Source organism: Epinephelus lanceolatus, chromosome 24, assembly GCF_041903045.1.
Source record: "Epinephelus lanceolatus isolate andai-2023 chromosome 24, ASM4190304v1, whole genome shotgun sequence".
In the NCBI taxonomy this organism is placed as follows: domain Eukaryota; kingdom Metazoa; phylum Chordata; class Actinopteri; order Perciformes; family Serranidae; genus Epinephelus; species Epinephelus lanceolatus.
The window spans coordinates 3378690-3399986 of record NC_135757.1 but is presented as its reverse complement, the minus strand read 5'-3'; the positions used below and the strand labels follow the sequence as shown (position 1 = coordinate 3399986).

Here is a 21297-nt window from a genome sequence, read left to right as displayed (position 1 = left end):
ACCACCCACCACACTGCTGCAGTATAAAGTCTGCTGTTCATCCTCAGCCTCCACCCACTGGACTCCAACAAACACAACTTCAGCTTGAACTCACAGCGAGGTAAGGTCATCACTCTTTTCTTTACTTCATTTAAACACAGAAAAGACCCGTTTGTCATTACCAACATTCTGATTATTAATTTAAATACATATTTTTTATCAGTAAGTTTAAAGGGATAGTCCAGATTTTTTTAAGTGGGGTTGTATGAGGTACTTATGGATAGTTAGTGTATAACATACAGTAGATGTCAGTCGGCACGCCCCCAGTTTGGAGAAGCAGGCTGGAGTTTGACACAGAAGCTAAGCAATGTACTGCTGTGGATGGGGGCCAGCAAAAAAAACGTATTTCAGCCACCTAAAAAAATCAATATCAGTTTAAGCGTACTCTGTATTGAGAGTATTTTCACTGCTGTAACTCTCCACCTGACAGTTGATTCTGATGGAGAAGCCATTAGCGGTTTCCCGACGATGCTCTTGTGAAAGCCACCAAAGTCCATTGACAAAAACATTAATTTTAGCTTGCTGAACACAAGAGCTGTTTGTGTACCGCTGCTTTGATGAGTTAATTAGTTGGTGTTATTGTGTGACTCCGGTGAATCCGAACTAACTCTTTCAAACACAGACGTCACGAAATAACTCAAATTAAGCGACTAATCGAGGCAGCAGTAGACCAGCAGCTCCTGTGTTCAGCAACGTTAAATCGCTGTTTTTCTCAATGGAGTCTGGCATTGAAGACAGCAATTGGAGAGCAGCTGGAAATCGCTGTCTGAAATCAAGGTAAAGCACTGAAAATACTCAAAATAATGATTTTTTTTGTAGCTACATACCTACAGCTAAGTACTGTCCTGTCAAATAAAGGCAAAATCCCCCAAAAATACAAGTATATATTGTAGGGAACGGGCTAAATAATGCGCTAAAGGTAGGCTAAATTTTGGTGAGGGAACAACTGGCCATTTTCAAACAAATCCCTTGATCGCACACCTCAAGATAAAGTATGTGATTCCTGAACTGTCCATATTGCCAGTTTTAACCCGCCGTTAAACCTCAACAGCATAACTGAACTCCTGAAATTCAGTACTTTTGATTTTGGTGTGTCACCCCAAGATATTCAGGGATCACATCTGGCCACAATCTGTCATCTAACTCTTTCTACATCCCTAACTGAAGTGAGTAAAACCAGAAACCTGAACTCTTCTGTTTCTCATGTGTTCGTGTATTCTCTCTGAAAAGGTGAAAGAAGACAGATGACAATGACCGACCTGGAGACCTCGATGGCGACCATCATCGCCGTGTTCCAGAAGTACTCGGAAAGAGAAGGAGACAAACACAAACTGAAGAAGAGCGAGCTGAAGGATCTGCTCAACGACGAGCTGCCGGATCTGATGGGGGTGAGAAACAAAACTGAGATCTGGAGGAGTTTAAATGTTGTGCAGTAAAAAGTACAATATTTTCCTCCAAAATGTAGTGGAGTAAAATTTAAGTATAGAATTAAAGTATCATAAATACTTATACTCTTACTACTACTGCTTCTACTTAGGTAAATCCACACCTTGGCATTGCTACTTCTAGGACTTAAACTTGTACTTGAGTACTTCTTCAATGTGGTATTGCTACTTTCAGGACTCTTACTTGCATTAAAGTTCCCTTTACACGTTTTATTGCTACTTTTAAGACATTAACTTGTACTTGAGTACTTCTTCAATGTGGTATTGCTACTTTCAGGACTTTTACTTGCATTAAAGTTCCCTTTACACGTTTTATTGCTACTTTTAAGACATTAACTTGTACTTGAGTACTTCTGCAACAAGGTACTTTCAGGGCTTTGACTTGCACTTAAGTACTTCTAGAAAGTGGTTCTGCTACTTTCAGGAACTTGACTTGTACTTCTACTTTGTATTGCTACTTCGAGAACTTTTACTTGTTTTCAGTACTTCTACCCCTTAGTATTGCTCTTTCAGGATTTTGACCTGTATTGAAGTACTTTTACACCTTTGCATTGCTACTTCTGGGACTTTAACTTGTACTTCAGTACTTCTAAACTGTGGTATTGCTACTTTCAGGACTATGACTTGTACTTAAGTACTTCCACAACATATTATTGCTATTTTCAGGGCCTTGACAGATAGTTGAATACATCTACTCCGTGGTATTGCTAATTTCAAGACTTTAACTTGTACTTGAGTACTTCTACATCTTGGTATGACTTTCAGGACTTTTACTTGTACTTGAGTACTTCTACACAGTGGTATTTTTACTTGTGCTTTAGTACTTCCATTACATGGACTTGCTACTTTCAGGATTTCAACTTCTACTTAAGTACTTCTACACCTTGATGATGCTGTTTCTGGGACTTTGACTTGTACTTAAGTACTTCTACATGTAGTATTGGTACTTTTGGGACTTTTACTTATTTGTGAGTACTTCCTCTACTTCTACTTCCTTTGTAAAGCTCTTTGTAGGACTTCTACTTGAAAATAAATTATGCTACGCCTTGGTATTGCTATTTCTAGGACCCTGACTTGCATTTAGTTCTTCTACACCTTGATACTTCTACTTTCAGGACTTTGACTTGTACTTGAGTACTTCTTCAATGTAATATTGTGACCTTCAGGACATTGACCTTTACTTAAGTACTTCTACACCTTGATACTTCTTCTTTCAGGACTTTGACTTGTAGTTGAGTACTTCTACAACATAGTATTGCTACTTTCAAGACCTTGACAGGTACTTAAGTACTTCTTCAACGTAATATTGTGACCTTCAGGACATTGACCTGTACTTAAGTACTTTTGCACCTTGGTATAGCTACTTCAAGGACTTTGACTTGTACTTGAGTACTTCTATAACATAGTATTGCTACTTTCAGGACCTTGACAGGTACTTGAGTACTTCTTCAATGTAGCATTGTGACCTTCAGGACATTGACCTTTACTTAAGTACTTTTGCACCTAGGTATAGCTACTTCAAGGACTTTGACTTGTACTTGAGTACTTCTACACCGTGATATAGCTACTTCAGGACTTTGACTTGTACTTGAGTACTTCTTCAATGTGGCATTGTGACCTTCAGGACATTGACCTTTACTTAAGTACTTTTGCACCTAGGTATAGCTACTTCAAGGACTTTGACTTGTACTTGAGTACTTCTACGCCGTGATATAGCTACTTCAGGACTTTGACTTGTACTTGAGTACTTCTACAACATAGTATTGCTACTTTCAGGACCTTGACAGGTACTTAAGTACTTTTCCACCTTGATACTTCTACTTTCAGGACTTTGACTTGTACTTGAGTACGTCTACACCATGGTATTGCTACTTCTGCTAAGTAAAAGGTTGTAATATCTCTTCTCCCACTTCTGAATTAATGGTAGCCTAGTAATCAAAGTTTTTCTTACTATTTGTCCACCACTGAGTCAATGTTTGAATGTACCTCAGAGCTGCTGAACTCAACGAACTGAGTATTATGTTTTCATCCAAAAACATTCAGTGTGTTGTCCTGAGTCGTTTCAATGACCTGGTGCGAACTCTCCGTTTGTCCCCTCCCTGCAGCATGTGAAAGACCAGGCTACACTCGACAGCCTGATGGAGAGCCTGGACGCCGACGGCGACGCCGAATGCGACTTCCAGGAGTTCATGACATTCATCTCCATGGTTACCGTCTGTTGCCATGAGTTCTTCGAGCACGAGGACGAGTGAAGGAGGAGGAGGGCGAGCAGGGAGACAAAAGAGGGGGAGCTACAGTAAATTATAAAGAAGGAGAAGAAGCCTAGCAACGCACAACCTGTGGGTGCAGTCGGCGCAGCGCAGGCTGGGAACGCAACTCCAGCCAGCAGCCAAAACATTATTGGCTGGTGGCTGGCAGACAGTCCAGTCTAGTAGCTAAAATCAACCTTGTTCTTTTTCTATTTGAGTCTAAATACCTAGATGGCTTGTAAAGGCTTCAAAAAGGCTTTGGGATTTTAGTGTGGCTCTGAAGTTTGTTCCAAAACTAGACACCGATTTCTAAAAGTAGTTTCTTCTGCACATCAGATGCTAGTTGGCTGCAGAAATTGGTACTTTTTGATCGCCACTTTAGAGTAATTCCCAGTCTCTTTCTAAATATCAAACTGTTTAAAACAATTTAGAAGAGTTATCTAGATTTTGGCTACCAGCTTTGGCTACCAAGATCTGCCAAAATATGATCAATAATTCAAGTTTCCTCTGGTGAAAGGGCCAGTAAAGTTGTAAAAAGGACCAGTAAGTTTGTCCACACTTAGTCAAGCAGCCTCCAATCATTCTTTTGAGATTTCACACATAGCATTTTAGGAGGCCAGTAAATCGATAAAACACTATTATCACGAGGTCAGTATAACCTGGGGATCTTAAACCCATGTGGAACTGCCATGTCTGTAACTTGTCAAGTAACAACTCTACCCCCAAATTACCTATCATGTTCCACCAAACACAGACGTCATGTGAGAATATTAGTTCCTGATTTGGGGCTGGTTTTGTTTGTTTGGCTTTCTGTCTCTGCGACTCTTTTTCTGCATCCTTCCTAGTCGAGAAATTTGGAGGCTTTGGCGGCATTTTTGGAACAAATTCAGGAGGCTCACAGCATTGAGACCCACCCTAAGCAGCACGTGTCCAATGCCTGTTTTCACATTTTTAGCAGCCATTGTTCTTGACGTTGGGAAGCGGATGTTACACAAAGGCTCGACATCATATTTGTTTGATAATTTCAGTAAATTTGAGCAGAATACAGATTCATCCCGCGTGATTGTGGCACTTGAAACAGACACTGGGGAGCTGATCGAAGGCCTTGTCCACACGAACGTGGCTATATTTGAAAATGTAGCCTTTTCTTATGCAAACTGCTCTTTAGGTCACTGAAAACTGATCTCTGGATGAAGTTGTTTAGAAACTCTGTTTTCAGCCCAGCTGCCCACCATTGTCGTTAGACGTTAATATTTCAGTACGTTCTTACACCAACTCGTCAAATACCTCTGCTTTGTTCGTACAAGTCAAAACACGATACGCTAGGTAACCTTTTGCGTCTGTTTTGATTCAAAATAGACTTCTGTTGTCACAGGAAATGTACAGTTTCTGCTCTTTACGTGCACACTCTTATTCTTAATAAACTTACAACTAGGGATGCATGATATTAGATTTTTTGCCGATATCGGATATGCCGATGTGTAACAACTCATTTGTCCAATAACTGCTATCGATATATTGTCCCCACCTAATTTTAGAGATCATCGATTCTCCTCTGTAGTGGAATTAACATCATATTATACATGCATGCTCTTAACGTGACGGCCCACCATCAGATGGAGACATGAAATATAATATGTATGTATGTAATAGTCATTCATGAGGCGAATTAAGGAAAAAGCACGTTGGCCGATTCTGACAGCTCATTTAAAGCTAATATCCGCCTATGCCGATGACACACCGATATTAGCGTGCACGTCAATTTGACGTAGAATACTGGCGACAGACTCCGTTGGTATTTTGTTGTTTACAGCTGCATTGTTAAGTGACCAAAATCCAACGTCTTCCATGCCAGCATCATCTTAACATAGAATAATCGCATTTTATTGTGAGGTATGTGGAACAAAACCCAACGTCTGCAAAATGTTGTAATGTTAACGTCCACACAATGTGAAATCCTGACGTCGTTAAACATTTGAAATATTGATTCCAACCAAAATTTGACGTCTGTCCAACATCTTTCTGACGTCATATATTCTTCGCCTGGCTCCTGGGTTCGGGTTATATCTCCACTTGTTGGTTTGGCACGCTCTTGACAGCCCTTTGATTGTGTTTTCGTGTGGACAGGGTATTTTTTTTTAGTTTGTTTTCCAAAAACCGGTGTACATGTGGACTAGGCCTCGATCAGTCCCCTGGTAATACTGGTCTCCTGTGAATAGGGCTTTAGAAGCACCTGTGTGTTTGCAAAACCTTATTGACTATCAAATATTGAAGGCGACTTGCAGGTTGGTCGTTGGCTAGCAAAAGTTTCAAAGTGGCTTGTGAGTTTCAGTTCAGCTAGAAGCCACTTTGGAAACAACAATTTAGACAAAATCTTAAAAATCTAGTTGACTATCAAATATTGAAAATGACTTGCAACTTAGTCTTCAAGGTTTAATTGGTTAGTAAAATGTTGAAAATGCCGTCTGAGGGTTTTTGTTTTTTACGCTAGCTTCCAGTTTGGTAAAAACATTGTTTAGAAGGTTTTTTTTTGTTTTTTGAGATACTTCATATTTAGGTAGCTGGTAGACAAGTAATCAACGGTTATTTGAGTCATAATATGTTGCAGATGTTTAGCCGGCTGCAGAAATAATCCTAAAATGTTGAGATTTAGTCGCCGCTGTTGTCTGTAGCCAAACAATTCAACCTGCTAGAGTAAAAAAAAAAAAAATCTTGTTTCACACTCTTCTCGTCATGCAAAGAAAACTTATGATGATAGGAATGAAATCTTTATCAAAACAGTTGGAGCAGAGTTTGTTATCAATGATGTGTATTTTGAAATGTTGAGCACTGGTTTGTTTGGATGTCGGTGATATGAAATGAAATAAATTATCCATGTGTGACTCTGGAGTTTGAGAGAGTTTTTTTGTGGGACAGAAAAGGAGGAAGTGGGAACTTTCCACGTCCACATATGACGTCCAAGGTACCCTGGGTGTGTTGGCTGTTGACGTTCTGGGACGCCGTGTCAACTTCAGCCTGTTACATGCATTGTCTGTTTTCAAAATACACTTCTGTTTTCACAGGAAATGTACAGTTTGCATACAGTCTCTTTCAAAATAAAAACACTACGTCGGTACAACACCGCAAATGAATGGGGGAGGGGTTTCACAACAAAAGCACGTGGTTAGGTTTAAAAAAACATCTTACAGGAAGCGAACACTGGCCTCCCGGGTGAAAGTCCGTGGCTGTTGGATCCATTCACCACCCCTGCATCCCCTAGTTGCATTTTCCCCTCCTTAACTCCTCTCCTTTAACTCCTTTTCCTCCCCCTGGCACCACTGGCAACCAGCTGCGCATCACACCAATGTGAAAGGACGGCTATTTCATTGGCGTCTAACACAGATAGTCACTGAACATGTGTAGTCTGTGTATTAATACATTTGTGTTCCGTCACAAAAAAAGCTTTACATGTGATTTATACCTTGTTATCTGCAGGAACAGATGAGTTCTGACATTTGGATTTCGTCACACCAATCTCTCCTCTCTCCTCGTTAATTCTTTTGTTGTGGGGAGCAGAGGCATTTTCCTGCAGTATTCAGTCCACTTCTGATGAGATCAGTGCTAAATGATCTCACATAGATCCAGAGAACCTTCGAAGTTTCTGTTTGTCTCTAAAAACATGATTGTCATCGCAGTGCTGTGACACAAAACTGATTAATGAGCTTTGTGTCCACACAGAGAACCAAGAACCATTCAAGAACCACACAGTGGACCTTTGTGGAGTCTTGTCTTTTGCTTGGCGTGCAGCTTAATTAAGCACACAGCCTTCAGGTGTGAGTGCTGAGTGAGGCTCTCCCCACTGACCTAATTAACTCCATGATTGCAGTCACCTGGTCCAGTGCTCTACCTGCAGAGGGTTTACATTTCTCCTGCCTGCAGATTATACTCAACAAGACAACATGAAATAACACACAGAATGTCTCTACATTATTTGAAAGCTTGTGTTAGAACTTTGGTGTATTTTAATATATGACCTTAACTGCCTCATGTATTTAGCATTAAACTGGTCGTGTAAAACCAGCTCAGTCTCACTCTAAAACCAGCGCTTGGTCAGTGACTTCTGGTGTCAGATACTGATGAAAGAAGCCATCCTTTCAAGTCGGCATGACACACGGCCGGTCGCTGTTATTGTTTAAAGGCACCTGGACCTTATTTCAGTGTAACCCTGAGTCAGTTACTATGGCAACTTAAGGCTAGTTCACATTACATGATTTTCGCCCTGATTTTGCGTCGCGGAGACTATCGTAATCTTTTAAGTGTTCATATTTGGCGACGTGTGTTTCTGTCAGCGGGAGTCTCGGAAGCTGCGTTACGACGTGTGTGTGCACACCACAAGATTTCTCCCAAACAGAGCCGCAGATAACGCAGTGACGACACATCGTAAAAACATGGATATTCTTCCCAGTGTTGAATCAGATCTGCCTCCAGGGCCTGGGTCCAAACACAACGCGCTTCCCGTGATCCTGTGGACGCCGCCATTGTTGTTGTTGCTTGCCAGCTTGTCAGTGTTGCCAGATCTTGCGAGAGAAACAAGCAACCAAGGCTGTGGAAACAAGCCCAAAAGAAGCGACGGATATATATAGAGGAAGGTGACGTTTAGAGAGCAAGCCCAAATAAGCAACTCCACTTTAGAAACAAGCCCAAAGTCGCAGCTAGTAAACGGACCTGGCAACCCTGCCAAACCTTTCTAGCATGCCAGATATCCAGTCTCAGTCACAGACGAGGGGGCGACTTGCTCGTAGGCTTGTTCACACATGAGGACTCGTCGTGGCAGACTATCTGCCAACTCACCTCCGACCCAAGGTGGCTCTCAAGATCCTCTGCGACGTCAGTGAAAATCGTGTCATGTGAACTAGGCTTTACTCCGTGAAGCAAACCTGCCTGAGTCTGATCGCCCGCTGAGCGTGTAGCAGGAAGGAGAAACATGTCCTTTTGTGAATAAAGTCGTGGACGTTGAGGCGCAGTTTATTCAGAGGCTGTTGTGTAAGGAGAAAATGATTAGACCCCGTTTGGACGTGTCTTGTTTTGTATTTTGTGCACGTCACTGCAAATCAAGTTTCCCATCTGGGGTAATAAAGTGACTGAACTGAACAAGCCGTGTCCGCCCTTTCTCCAACACCCAAAACATCTGCGACGAAATTGTAATGACACATTGAACTGAGGCATCTGACCAGTGATTGGGAAATATCAGTGAGTGAGTTCTCAAACTCTGGAGTTTATGTGTTTTGATGGAAGAAATTAACACAATCTGGGTCATTGTTTGGACTGTAATCTGTGGGACCTGAACCCTGAGCTCGTGTGAACATGCAGAACACTGCTCGACTTCCTGAGTTTCATTTTGGCCGTCAATTGTCCATACGGTGCTACATCCTCTGAGAGTTGGGACGCAGCCAGGGAGAAAGCCATCATAAAACAGCCATGATTATAACAACATCTCTGACGCTTTTCTCTGGTTGTTTCGAGGCATTCTGGGAAATGTAGGCAAACACAGGCCAAAAAAACCTGCAACAAACAAGCTGAACGTGAGTGAAGAGCTCCAATAATTCCCAGGCTAGAGGTGAGGTTATTAAACACAGAATAAACACACACAGAATAATGTGTGTGCGTGTGTGGAGTGTGAAGGGATGATGTAAGAGGTGTTGTCAGCTGCACACTTTCAGACTGCAGGCTGTGTAGCATCAGAGAGGTGGAGTCAGACTCGTGATTGGCCGGAAGGGGAACAGATCTCGACCCTGGGGACTGACACCACACCCATCTGTGTGTGGGTGTGTGTGTGTTTGAGCTGCGTGTGTGTTGCTCAGCATATGCTCTGTTGTGTTTCTTCTTCTTCTTCTTCTTCTTCTTCTTCTTGTTCTGCTCTGACCTGGTAAGTTTTTGGGGTTTCGTACCTTTAACATTTCAGTTTGAAGTTTTGTTTTGATGCATTTGTGTCATTTCACTTTTTGCGTTGTGACTGTTTTGCACAACAAGCTGCAGATTTGTTTCTGCTCTGTCATGTTTAGTAATCAGTTAATAATCGCTTTAAGAAAGAGCTCATAAAGTTGTGCATTCTCACTAAACACAGTTTTAAATAATTAATAAAAGCTTGATGAGACCAGAGAGGGGTGTGTGAGGATAGTTAGACTTGTAGCACTGGAAGTTTGAGTAGAGTGGAATAAAATCAGATAAAAATGACCTTAAAGTTCTGCAGTTTAGAGATAGTTTGGTGACAACTTTCCCTCAAGTTCATAGCTCAGTTTGTGGGAAAACCTGCAATTCTTTTAAGGACTCGTTTTGCAGGTAAACAACGAGACAACTGCTTTACAGACAACTTGAATAAACAAAAGTCTGGAGCTGTTTGTTCATTTGAATTCTTAGAAGCTGATAACAACAGTTATTTTTTATTTACAGCAGTGACTGTGCCATCAAAACCAATTGTTTTTTGTAAGACATCAGTGGTACTTCCAGCAGAAATTGTGCCACAAATAGTGATTGTTTTTAAGGGAGACACTGAGGGCGTTTACAGCAGCGATTGTGCCACCAAAAACACTTGATTTTAGGGCGACTTTGGCGACACTGGCAGTATTTTCAGAGGTAATTGTGCCACTAAAGTGATTGTTTTAGGGACAAATCAGCTACATTTACAGCGACAACTGGGACATGAAAACCAGTTGTTTTTCGTATGACATCAGCAGTACTTCCAGTAGTGAGTGTGACACCAAAACCCTTTGTTTTAGAGAGACATTATGCAGAATTTACAGCGGCGACTGTGCCACCAAAAACGGTTGTTTTTAGGGAGACATCGGCTGCATTTACAGCGGCGACTGTGCCACCAAAAACAGTTGTTTTGAGGGAGACATCGGCTGCATTTACAGCGGCGACTGTGCCACCAAAAACAGTTGTTTTTAGGGAGACATTGGCTGCATTTACAGCAGCAACTGTGCCACCAAAAACAGTTGTTTTGAGGGAGACATCGGCTGCATTTACAGCGGCGACTGTGCCACCAAAAACAGTTGTTTTTAGGGAGACATCGGCTGCATTTACAGCAGCAACTGTGCCACCAAAAACAGTTGTTTTGAGGGAGACATCGGCTGCATTTACAGCGGCGACTGTGCCACCAAAAACAGTTGTTTTGAGGGAGACATCGGCTACATTTACAGCGGCGACTGTGCCACCAAAAACAGTTGTTTTGAGGGAGACATCGGCTGCATTTACAGCGGCGACTGTGCCACCAAAAACAGTTGTTTTGAGGGAGACATCGGCTGCATTTACAGCGGCGACTGTGCCACCAAAAACAGCTGTTTTGAGGGAGACATCGGCTGCATTTACAGCGGCGACTGTGCCACCAAAAACAGCTGTTTTGAGGGAGACATCGGCTGCATTTACAGCGGCGACTGTGCCACCAAAAACAGCTGTTTTGAGGGAGACATCGGCTACATTTACAGTGGCGACTGTGCCACCAAAAACGGCTGTTTTGAGGGAGACATCGGCTGCATTTACAGCGGCGACTGTGCCACCAAAAACAGTTGTTTTGAGGGAGACATCGGCTGCATTTACAGCAGCGACTGTGCCACCAAACCAGGTGTTTTTAGGGAGACATCGGCTGCATTTACAGCGGCAACTGTGCCACCAAAAACAGTTGTTTTGAGGGAGACATCGGCTGCATTTACAGCGGCGACTGTGCCACCAAAAACAGTTGTTTTTAGGGAGACATTGGCTGCATTTACAGCAGCAACTGTGCCACCAAAAACAGTTGTTTTGAGGGAGACATCGGCTGCATTTACAGCGGCGACTGTGCCACCAAAAACAGCTGTTTTGAGGGAGACATCGGCTGCATTTACAGCAGCGACTGTGCCACCAAAAACAGCTGTTTTGAGGGAGACATCGGCTGCATTTACAGCGGCGACTGTGCCACCAAAAACAGTTGTTTTTAGGGAGACATCGGCTGCATTTACAGCAGCAACTGTGCCACCAAAAACAGTTGTTTTGAGGGAGACATCGGCTGCATTTACAGCGGCGACTGTGCCACCAAAAACAGTTGTTTTGAGGGAGACATCGGCTGCATTTACAGCGGCGACTGTGCCACCAAAAACAGTTGTTTTGAGGGAGACATCGGCTACATTTACAGCGGCGACTGTGCCACCAAAAACAGTTGTTTTGAGGGAGACGTCGGCTACATTTGCAGCAGCGACTGTGCCACCAAAAACAGTTGTTTTTAGGGAGACGTCGGCTGCATTTACAGCGGCGACTGTGCCACCAAAAACAGTTGTTTTGAGGGAGACATCGGCTACATTTACAGCGGCGACTGTGCCACCAAAAACAGTTGTTTTGAGGGAGACATCGGCTACATTTACAGCGGCGACTGTGCCACCAAAAACAGCTGTTTTGAGGGAGACATCGGCTGCATTTACAGCAGCGACTGTGCCACCAAAAACAGCTGTTTTGAGGGAGACATCGGCTGCATTTACAGCAGCGACTGTGCCACCAAAAACAGCTGTTTTGAGGGAGACATCGGCTGCATTTACAGCAGCGACTGTGCCACCAAAAACAGCTGTTTTTAGGGAGACATCGGCTACATTTACAGCAGCGACTGTCCCACCAAAAACAGTTGTTTTTAGGGAGACACTAGCTGTATTTCCAGCAGTGATTGTGACACCAAAAACAGCTGTTTTTCGGGAGACATTGGCAGCATTTTCAGCTGCGATTGTGCCACCAAAACCAGTTGTTTTTTAGTGAAACATCGGTGGCATTTACAGCGGCAGTTGTGCCACTTATTGGTTGTTTTTTTAGCAAGACACTGGCGGTATTTCCTGTGGTGACTGTGCCAAAAAAACAAGTATCTTAAGCCATAAAACAATCTTTTTCTGTAGAATCTAAATCATCATAAATCTGCTTTATATGCAGTAAAATTAAACCATTTTTTTAAATGACACATCTTAATTTCTGGAATATTTAACAAATAGCCAAAATGCGTCCAATTTATTATTATTTTCTCTTCAGGTAGACGTCGCCATGGACGATCACATGACTCCAGCCCCTGGGACACTCCCTCTTTCTACCGAAGCTGTCACTAAGATGATGACAAGCGGTGAGTACATGCACATTAATATGATAATAAATAAACTAAAAATAAAAGTGGAAATATTGCTCTGTAAAATTACTCTGCACAAGTCTTAACGTTAAGTAAAAGTAGCAGCAAAATAATTAACGTATTAAATGAATGAGTATTTTTACATCACTGTGTCGGTACTTGTACTCAAGCAAAGGATCTTCTCCCACCACAATCACAGTTGGTGTGAAACCTGATCACACTGGAATCAATGATCAATGATTCTGTAATAGATGCGTGTGTTAAGCTGACACACACACACACTGTGAGCGTTTTGGACCAGCCAAAGTGTGTGTGCATGCGTGTGTGTTTAGCAGGGAGTGTCTTATCAGTCCGATGTCAGGAGAGGAGCATGGGAAGGAGCGAGTGTGACGTCTCCAGGGTCTGTCGCCACGGAGATAAGAGCTGACACGCTGATACCGGCTGGCCCTTGTTTCCACGCCAGGGCCAAAGAGACGCTGGCCAGCTGGGGATGTGTGTGTGTGTGGAGAACACCCTCAGCACTTTACCTTAGCGCTTTCATTTTGTGCTCCTTTTTACTTCATCTCAGAGGGAAAAACTGCATTTTTTATTTTACTGCTTTTATCTGACGCACTTCTAGATACTTTTTCCATGACACACGTATGATATGACGCAATATAACTGAAACTTCTTAGATGCCGTGTCAGTTTGCACTTGTTACGTGCACAGTCTCTTTTAAAACGAACTTACCTGTCCTTCACCGTCCCCGTCATCTGACGGTTAATGGCCTCTTTGTTTGCGAGGACAAGGAGGGCGCGCAATTCCTTGTCTCCTCAGTTGCTCATCTTTACAGTGTCTGTCAGGTTTGTGTTTCCCTCTTGCTACTAGCTGCTCGCTAATTCCTGCTATCAGCTGTTTCCTGTTTATCCACCGCCAGTGACTCGCACGTGCGGCGGTCTGTTTAAACCAAAAGGGTTCCACCAATATGTCTACCCTACGAGGTGGAAAATTGGGCACCTTGGATCAACTCGCCAATCCGGCTCTGTGTGTCTAAACGCTCGCAGCTTGCCGGCAAAACGGCCCAACATTCACCGAAAATCTGGCAGTGTAAAAGGGGCTATAGACGAAAAAAGCCGTCCTTTAACGTTGGTATGATACACGGCCAGTTGTCGTTAGAGTTTAACGGTGCCCAGCAGCGTCAGGAAATGCAACAGGACTCGAAGAAAATTTAAGGCTCCAAAAGTCCAAGTGGGGCGTTACTGGGGCGGGGCACCAGGCCGTGTTGGTCCCTGGCATCCAAGTTGAAAAATACTGACGTTACCCTTGAAGTACATTTTGCTAGGTCTGTATTTTTACATAAGTAACATTTCGAATTCGGGACTTTTACTTTTGATTGAGTATTTTGAGTCTGCGGTATTTCTACTTTTACTTTACTGAAGGACTGCAAGTTAGTTCATATGGAAAGGTATTGCATTCACTTGACAAATAAAAAAAAATCTGTTTTATTGAGTAATTTTTACTCCAAAAAATTACCCGAAAACAGAAACAAAATTACCACGAAAAAAAAATGACCATGAAAAACAGAAAAATAAAAAAATTACCCTGAAAAAAAATGACCATGAAAAACAGAAAAATAAGAAAAATACAAAACAACAACAAAACAAAACAAAAAATATCATGGAAGACAGAAAAAAATTACCACGAAAAACAGAAAAAATTACACCGAAAAACAGAAAAATAAAAATAGTTACTCCGGAAAACAAACATAAAAAACACAAAAAACAGAAATAATTACACCAAAAAACAGAAAAATAAAAATAGTTACTCTGGAAAACAAACAAAAAAAACACAAAAAAACAGAAATAATTACACCAAAAAACAGAAAAATAAAAAAATTACTCCAAAAAACAGAAGAAAAAAAAAATTACTCCAAAAAACAAAAAACAAATACCACGAAAGACAGAAAAAAATTACCACGAAAAACAGAAAAAATTACCACGAAAAACAGAAAAATAAAAAAATTACTCTGAAAAAAAAAAAACCCCACGAAATACAGAAAAAAATTACCATGAAAAACAGAAAAAAAAAATTACTCCAAAAAACAAAAAACAAATACCACGAAAGACAGAAAAAAATTACCACGGAAAACAGAAAAATAAAAAAATTACTCCGAAAAACAAAAAAAAAAATACCACGAAATACAGAAAAAAATTACCACGAAAAACAGAAAAAATTACACCGAAAAACGGAAAAATAAAATAGTTACTCCGGAAAACAAACAAAAAAACACAAAAAACAGAAATAATTACACCAAAAAACAGAAAAATAAAAAAATTACTCCAAAAAACAGAAGAAAAAAAAATTACTCCAAAAAACAAAAAACAAATACCACGAAAGACAGAAAAAAATTACCACGAAAAACAGAAAAAATTACCACAAAAAACAGAAAAATAAAAAAATTACTCCGAAAAAAAAAAAAAATACCACGAAAGACAGAAAAAAAATTACCATGAAAAAACAGAAAAATAAAAAAATTACTCCAAAAAACAGAAAAAAAAATTACTACGAAGACAGAAAAAGAATTATCACGAAAAACAGAAAAAATCTACTCAATAAAACAGATTTTTTTTTTTATTTGTCAAGTGAATGCAATACGCTTCCATAAGTTCAAACTCTGATTTCTGGTAATTAAACGTTGGTAAAGCTTTTTAAAGTAAGTAAAGTTTTTGTCATTTTCAAAACAAAAAATCATGAAAAGTTATCATCTTTTGTGGTTTTATATCTTGAAGATGTCAGCTGTGTCTCAAGAAAAGAAAAATGTGCTCATATTTCACATGTACGACACTTCTGAGAGTTCGTCAAATGTCTCTTTTATGTCCGTTTCTGCCCCATTGAGCAGGTTTAGTGGCAGTTTTCTAGCTGTTCGACCCAAATACAGATGTTTGCAGGATATGTCTGTGACAATATGATGTGTAAATATAGTGCGGAGCTTATGTGGGCAGAGCTGAGCCCTGGAGTGCCTCTGTCACCTCGTCTCTACACACAGCGAGGCTTTAAAATAGACTGAGAGTGTCTGGATGCCACGCATGGTTCTGCTGCCATGTGTCGTCCTCCAACCAGCTTCATAATGTGAGCGTAACAGTGCAGTTGTGTGCTGGCTGCACTGAAGATCTGAGTTTATGATGCAGGAAAAGACGCCCAGTTTCACCGAATGTATATAACTAATAATATGTGTTTGATTATTTGTCTCTTTTACAGGCACCGACACTGATGATGGAGATTGGGCAGCTTTAATCGGAGGTGAGTACCTGAACTTTTGTTTGGTGTGCATCTTTAATTTGTCCAGTGAAGTCCCAATGTCCTCAAACCAGACGATAATAAAGTCCCAATGTCCTCAAACCAGACGATAGTAAAGTCCCAGTGTCCTCAAACCAGACGATAATAAAGTCCCAATGTCCTCAAACCAGACGATAATAAAGTCCCAATGTCCTCAAACCAGACGATAATAAAGTCCCAATGTCCTCAAACCAGACGATAGTAAAGTCCCAGTGTCCTCAAACAAAACGATAGTAAAGTCCCAATGTCCTCAAACGAGACGAAGACAGATCACTCCATTGAAAATCCATTTATGACCCTGATTCGACCACGACAGGTTTTTAAGATCTTTTAAGATCGGGTTTGATCCTGCAGTAAACTGAATACCATGAGCAGTGATCACATGTTTGAAAAGGTTTTTTGAATCCTTCTCCTGTCTCGATCTTTATACTCCACCTTCCAGGGATCGTCGGCTCCGTGCTGTTGCTCCTCATCTGCATCATAGCTGTGCTGCTGTGGTGTATGTCCAGGCAAAAAGGCTCATATGTCACCAACGAGACGGACGGCAACGACGAGGTGGACGACGACGACAATCGGTCCATGGGCTCTGATGCGGAGCTCCAATGCAAAGAACCTCTGAAGACCAAAGAGGACAAATAAAGACAGAAGCAAGGAAACTGTTACTGGAGTCGTCGAGGACTAAAAAGCTTTTGTGTTTGTGCGAAATCATTTTTCAATAGTAGCTGATTTCCTAAAGCACAACGCGAGTTTGCACGTTGCTGCCACCAAATGGCTGCAAGACAAAACTGACAAGTGACTCTTCACTTGGCGGCCATTTTATTGCAGTGACGTTACTGGATGAAGTTTGGGCGTCAGTTGATGAATGAAAGTCACAACATGTTTCAATGTGATTTTATTTCTAATGTCAATATTTACTCTTGTTAATGCGACGATGTGTCCGGAGAAATATCTAATTAGACATAAAACCATGCAGCTCAGTCTCCTGAAGAAGTGTTGGCGTTGTACGTTTCTGCCAACCATGAATACGTCACAATTGCAAGTTTCGTATGTACAGTGTCATCGTTCCAAAGTCAAGTATCTGGCTTTGTCATCAGGAAGTGGAAACGGTGGATGGTGTATCACCTACAGGACATGCTTACCAAGCTGCAGACCACTGTTCGAGACCACTGGCTGTTTGTCCAGCAGCTTTTCAGTTGCCAAACGTGGGTGTTTTGTGGCAACTTGTTGCTGTACATGAAAAGTGGTTGTTTCCAGGGGGTATAGTGTCTCCGAAAACGGGTATATGAAGCTAAAACACGACCGTTTTTAAACTCTTTCTAGCTGCCTTCTGTCTCTTTGTATCTCTCTGAGTCGCTTTCTCTTCCTTTGAAGTCATTTAGGCCTTGTTTACACGGATACAAATAAAAACAGATTTTTATTTATCCCGTATAACGCAAATTCCGGGTTCACACGATCAGTTGTGAAAACGATATCTCTGTTCAAAAACGGCAGCGTTTTGCTGCAGTTAGCATGCCAGGCCAGTAGGTGGCGATACGACATATGTCAAACACCACAGAAGAACGTTCTGCGCATGCACAGTGATTTGTTTTCCTCTTGGCGCTAGTGATAAAAACAACGATAAACAACATTTTAATCTAATGTAGCATAGTTAGCCGCTATGCACTTACTAATATCGGGCACAGCAGACGTCTTTGTGTGCCGATGTAGCGGTAGTTCATTTGTAAGCTTGTAAGTCGTTCCAAAAGTGCTAACAAAAACGTAAACAACACGGCATATATCCGCCATTGTTGTGAAATGTCATCGTTTTCCAAAATCTCTGTCTATCCTGTTTACACGTCTCCATAGAAATGGATATTTTTAAAAACTTTCATTCTGGAAGCCATTTTTGAAAATCTCCGTTTTCATCGAGAAAAACGCTGGTTACGTGTAAATGACAGGTGCAAAATACTCCGTTTTCAGAAATATATGGAACCGTATAAACAGGCCCTTTATGTCTCTTTGTAGCTGCCTTCTGTCTCTTTGTATCTCTTTGAGTCACTTTCTGTCTCTCCAAAGTCATTTTGAATCTCTTTGTGGTCATTTTGAATCTCTCCAAAGTCATTTTGAATCTCTCCAAAGTCATTTTGTGTCTCTTTGTAGCTGCCTTCTGTCTCTTTGTATCTCTTTGAGTTGCTTTCTGTCTCTCCGAAGTCATTTTGAATCTGTTTGTGGTCATTTTGAATCTCTTAATAATGATTCTGAATGTGCTTAAAGTCATTTTAACCTATTTGTAGCTGCTTTCTGTGTCTTTGAAATCATTGTGACGCTGTGTAGTCACTTTAAATCTCCTTTCTGTCTCCTTTTGGTCACTGTGAATCTCTACAGAGTTGTTTTGCATCTTTCTGTAGTAATGTTGTGTCTCTTTTCAGCTGTTTTACATCGTTTTTTATTGTTGTTTTGTGTCTGTTTGTATTGTTTTGTCATTTTGACTCTCTTCCTGGTGGGTACAGTTCGGTCCCTGGGCCTGTTCAGTAATCCATCCATGAGCCACAGCATTGTTAAGTTTCAGTGTATCTGCAACATAATAATATGCAAATGTAACGTATCTGCGGTTTGAGACGTACAATGCCAACATTTGTTCTGGTGACTGGGTTGGTACTTACAGTCAGAGGCTGCTGCACTGTGCATCAGATCTGAATCATGAGTACCAGCCCTTTTTGTTTTTGTTGTTCCTGCCACAGTAATGTGTCATTCCTACCAGCGACATCCTGAGTGCATCACCTCATCTGAAACACTGAGAGTTTCAGATTGATCCTCCTGAGATGGTTTAAAAAAATATACAGCTTTAAAAAACTTCAGTCTATTTTTACAGAATAACAATCATTCATTTAGGGAGCACTTCCTGTTGCTTCACGTCTCCACAGATTATTCATCAGGTTTATAATCTGAATCACGTGTCACAAAGTGACTTTTCCACCAGACAAATCTTTTTCACCGCAGAACAAACTTTCTGCCAAAGAGGCTGCGAGGCCAAACTACCAGACGCTGGTAAACATTTACCGGCTGCTGGTGATTTTCCATCCTGCTTGTTGTCATATTTGCAGCAACTATGAATCAGCTGTGAGGAAAAACCTGTGTGCTGAGAGTTTGTGTGGTTATTTTCCAACCTGAATTCAACCCATGCTGATGTTTGTCTGCATTTTTTACTGTCAGAGTTTCTTTTGTCTGTTTTTCTTTCCATAAATGGACAGAAATGATGGTAAAGTTAGAGGTGAAAAGGGTTTTTAGAAGCAAAGAGAGATGAAGATGGGAAGAAAGTCAGTACTTAGTTGCAATAGTTAATTGTTTTCTACAGCTAGAAATAGAAATTTAAATGTTTGTTCACTTATTAAAACATTTTCTTTTATTTACTATCGATTTATAAGAATAAAGTTTACGCCTTTTGACACAATGGAGACTTTTATTTTGGTGTGATTTAGCTCCTTCATCATTATCAGCTCCATCTAGTGGTCAAAAGCAAGTACTGCATGCAGTAGAAAATATGACTTTTTTTCATGTGCGTGTCAATAGAGGGTTTAATTGGGCGGGGGGATTAAATAAAATAATAAAAAATGGATTTTAAACATACAAAAAAACACACTTTTACATGATTCATGTGTAAAAAGAAACAGATGTGTAGATTCATACGGAGATAAGGTGAAAATTAAAAGGTCATATACACAGCCTGTGCATCTGGACTGCACTTTCTACTGAACACTACATGTTTATTTACATTTTTGATATAAAAACTCACAAGTTAAATCTGGCTCAAAGCAGCAATGAAGATGTGTGTGCAAAAAGTAAGAGGTGGCTTTTTTTCTTTGGTAAAAGACATTTGTCTCAGACGCTGGTGCGTTCACACTGTTCTTTTCAGTCCTCCTGGACCTTCGTCAACAGTGTTCAACACCCATTTCTAATATGTTAAGTGCACATCATAGTGTTGTTTGTTGGCCTTGGACTAATTAGGTGAAATCAGCTTTACAAATTTTATTCAGATTAACTCAAACTTCAAAAATTGTTGACAAGGGATGAGTTTTTGTGTCAAGTGAACATAACGTTTTTATGTCATTTGAGAATCCGGGGCATTTGTGCAGACCAGCCCCAACAAAACAGGCTAGACGAGCCCGGCCTCACTCCGAAGTTGTCGATATCCGGCGCTTGGGCAGCGACCTCCAGCGTCAGAAACCGACGAAAAAAGGTGTCCTTTGACGTCACAATGATACGTGGCCGGTTGCTGAAAGAGTTTAGCGTCCAGCAGTGTCAGGGGGAACCCAGCAGGACAAGGACGAAATTCAAGGCGGCAAAAGTCCGAGTGGGGCAGGCGGGAGGCGTGGTGGATGGGTCCGACAAGTACCGGCTTTCACCCGAGAGAGCGGTGTTCACGTCCCGTAAGATTCTAAAACCAAACCCTGTTCTTTTTTCCGAAACCCAACCACATGTGTTTCTTGTTGTACCGACGTAGTGCTTTTATTTTGAAAGAGACTGCATCCAAACTGTACATTTCCTGTGAAAACATAAGTGTATTTTGAAAACAGACAATGCATGTAACAGGCTGAAGTTGACACAGCGCCCCAGAACGTCAACAACCAACACACCCAGGGTACCTTGGACGTCATATGTGGATGTTTGGTCATGGACTTTCCACGTCCACGTATGACATGAAAGGTACCCTGGGTGTGTTGGTTGTTGATGTTTTTTTTTCCTTCAACAACAAAAAAACGTGGTTGAGTTTAGGAAAGAAAAACAGGGTTTGGCTTCAGAATCTTACAAGACACAAACACCGCTTTCTTGGGTGAAAGTCTGTGTTTGTCCCACCTGCCCCTGTTGAACTTTCGCCACCTTAACTATCGTCCTTGTCCCGCTGCGTTTCCCCCTGACGCCGCCGGGTGTCGTTAAACTATAACGGCAACCAGCTGCTTTTCATATCGACGTTAAAGGACGCCTTTTCTCGTTGGTTTCTGACGCTGAAAGTCATTGCCCAGGTGCCGGATTTCGACGACTTTGGAGTGAGACCAGGCTCCCAAAAACCATGCTGCAGGACTTCTTCTTATCCGGTACAAGTTTGTTGTTATGAAACCAGTTGACACGGCGTCCCAGAACGTCAACAGCCAAGACACCCGGG

At 41.4% G+C, this 21297-nt stretch overlaps 2 protein-coding genes across 2 annotated transcripts; both read left to right on the top strand.

Annotated features, from left to right (window-relative positions):
• The first annotated feature begins 9 nt into the window (after positions 1-9).
• Positions 10-6615, top strand: s100b (S100 calcium binding protein, beta (neural)). The gene is made up of 3 exons (XM_033615487.2): positions 10-100; positions 1270-1427; positions 3590-6615. Exons 2-3 carry the CDS (start codon positions 1284-1286, stop codon positions 3734-3736), a joined length of 291 nt encoding a protein of 96 aa, XP_033471378.1. The 5' UTR covers positions 10-100; positions 1270-1283; the 3' UTR covers positions 3737-6615.
• A 2903-nt stretch (positions 6616-9518) lies between these two features.
• LOC117249786 (uncharacterized) lies at positions 9519-19587 on the top strand. The gene is made up of 4 exons (XM_033615504.2): positions 9519-9638; positions 12752-12839; positions 16080-16121; positions 16600-19587. Exons 2-4 carry the CDS (start codon positions 12764-12766, stop codon positions 16794-16796), a joined length of 315 nt encoding a protein of 104 aa, XP_033471395.2. The 5' UTR covers positions 9519-9638; positions 12752-12763; the 3' UTR covers positions 16797-19587.
• The last annotated feature ends 1710 nt before the right edge of the window (positions 19588-21297 follow it).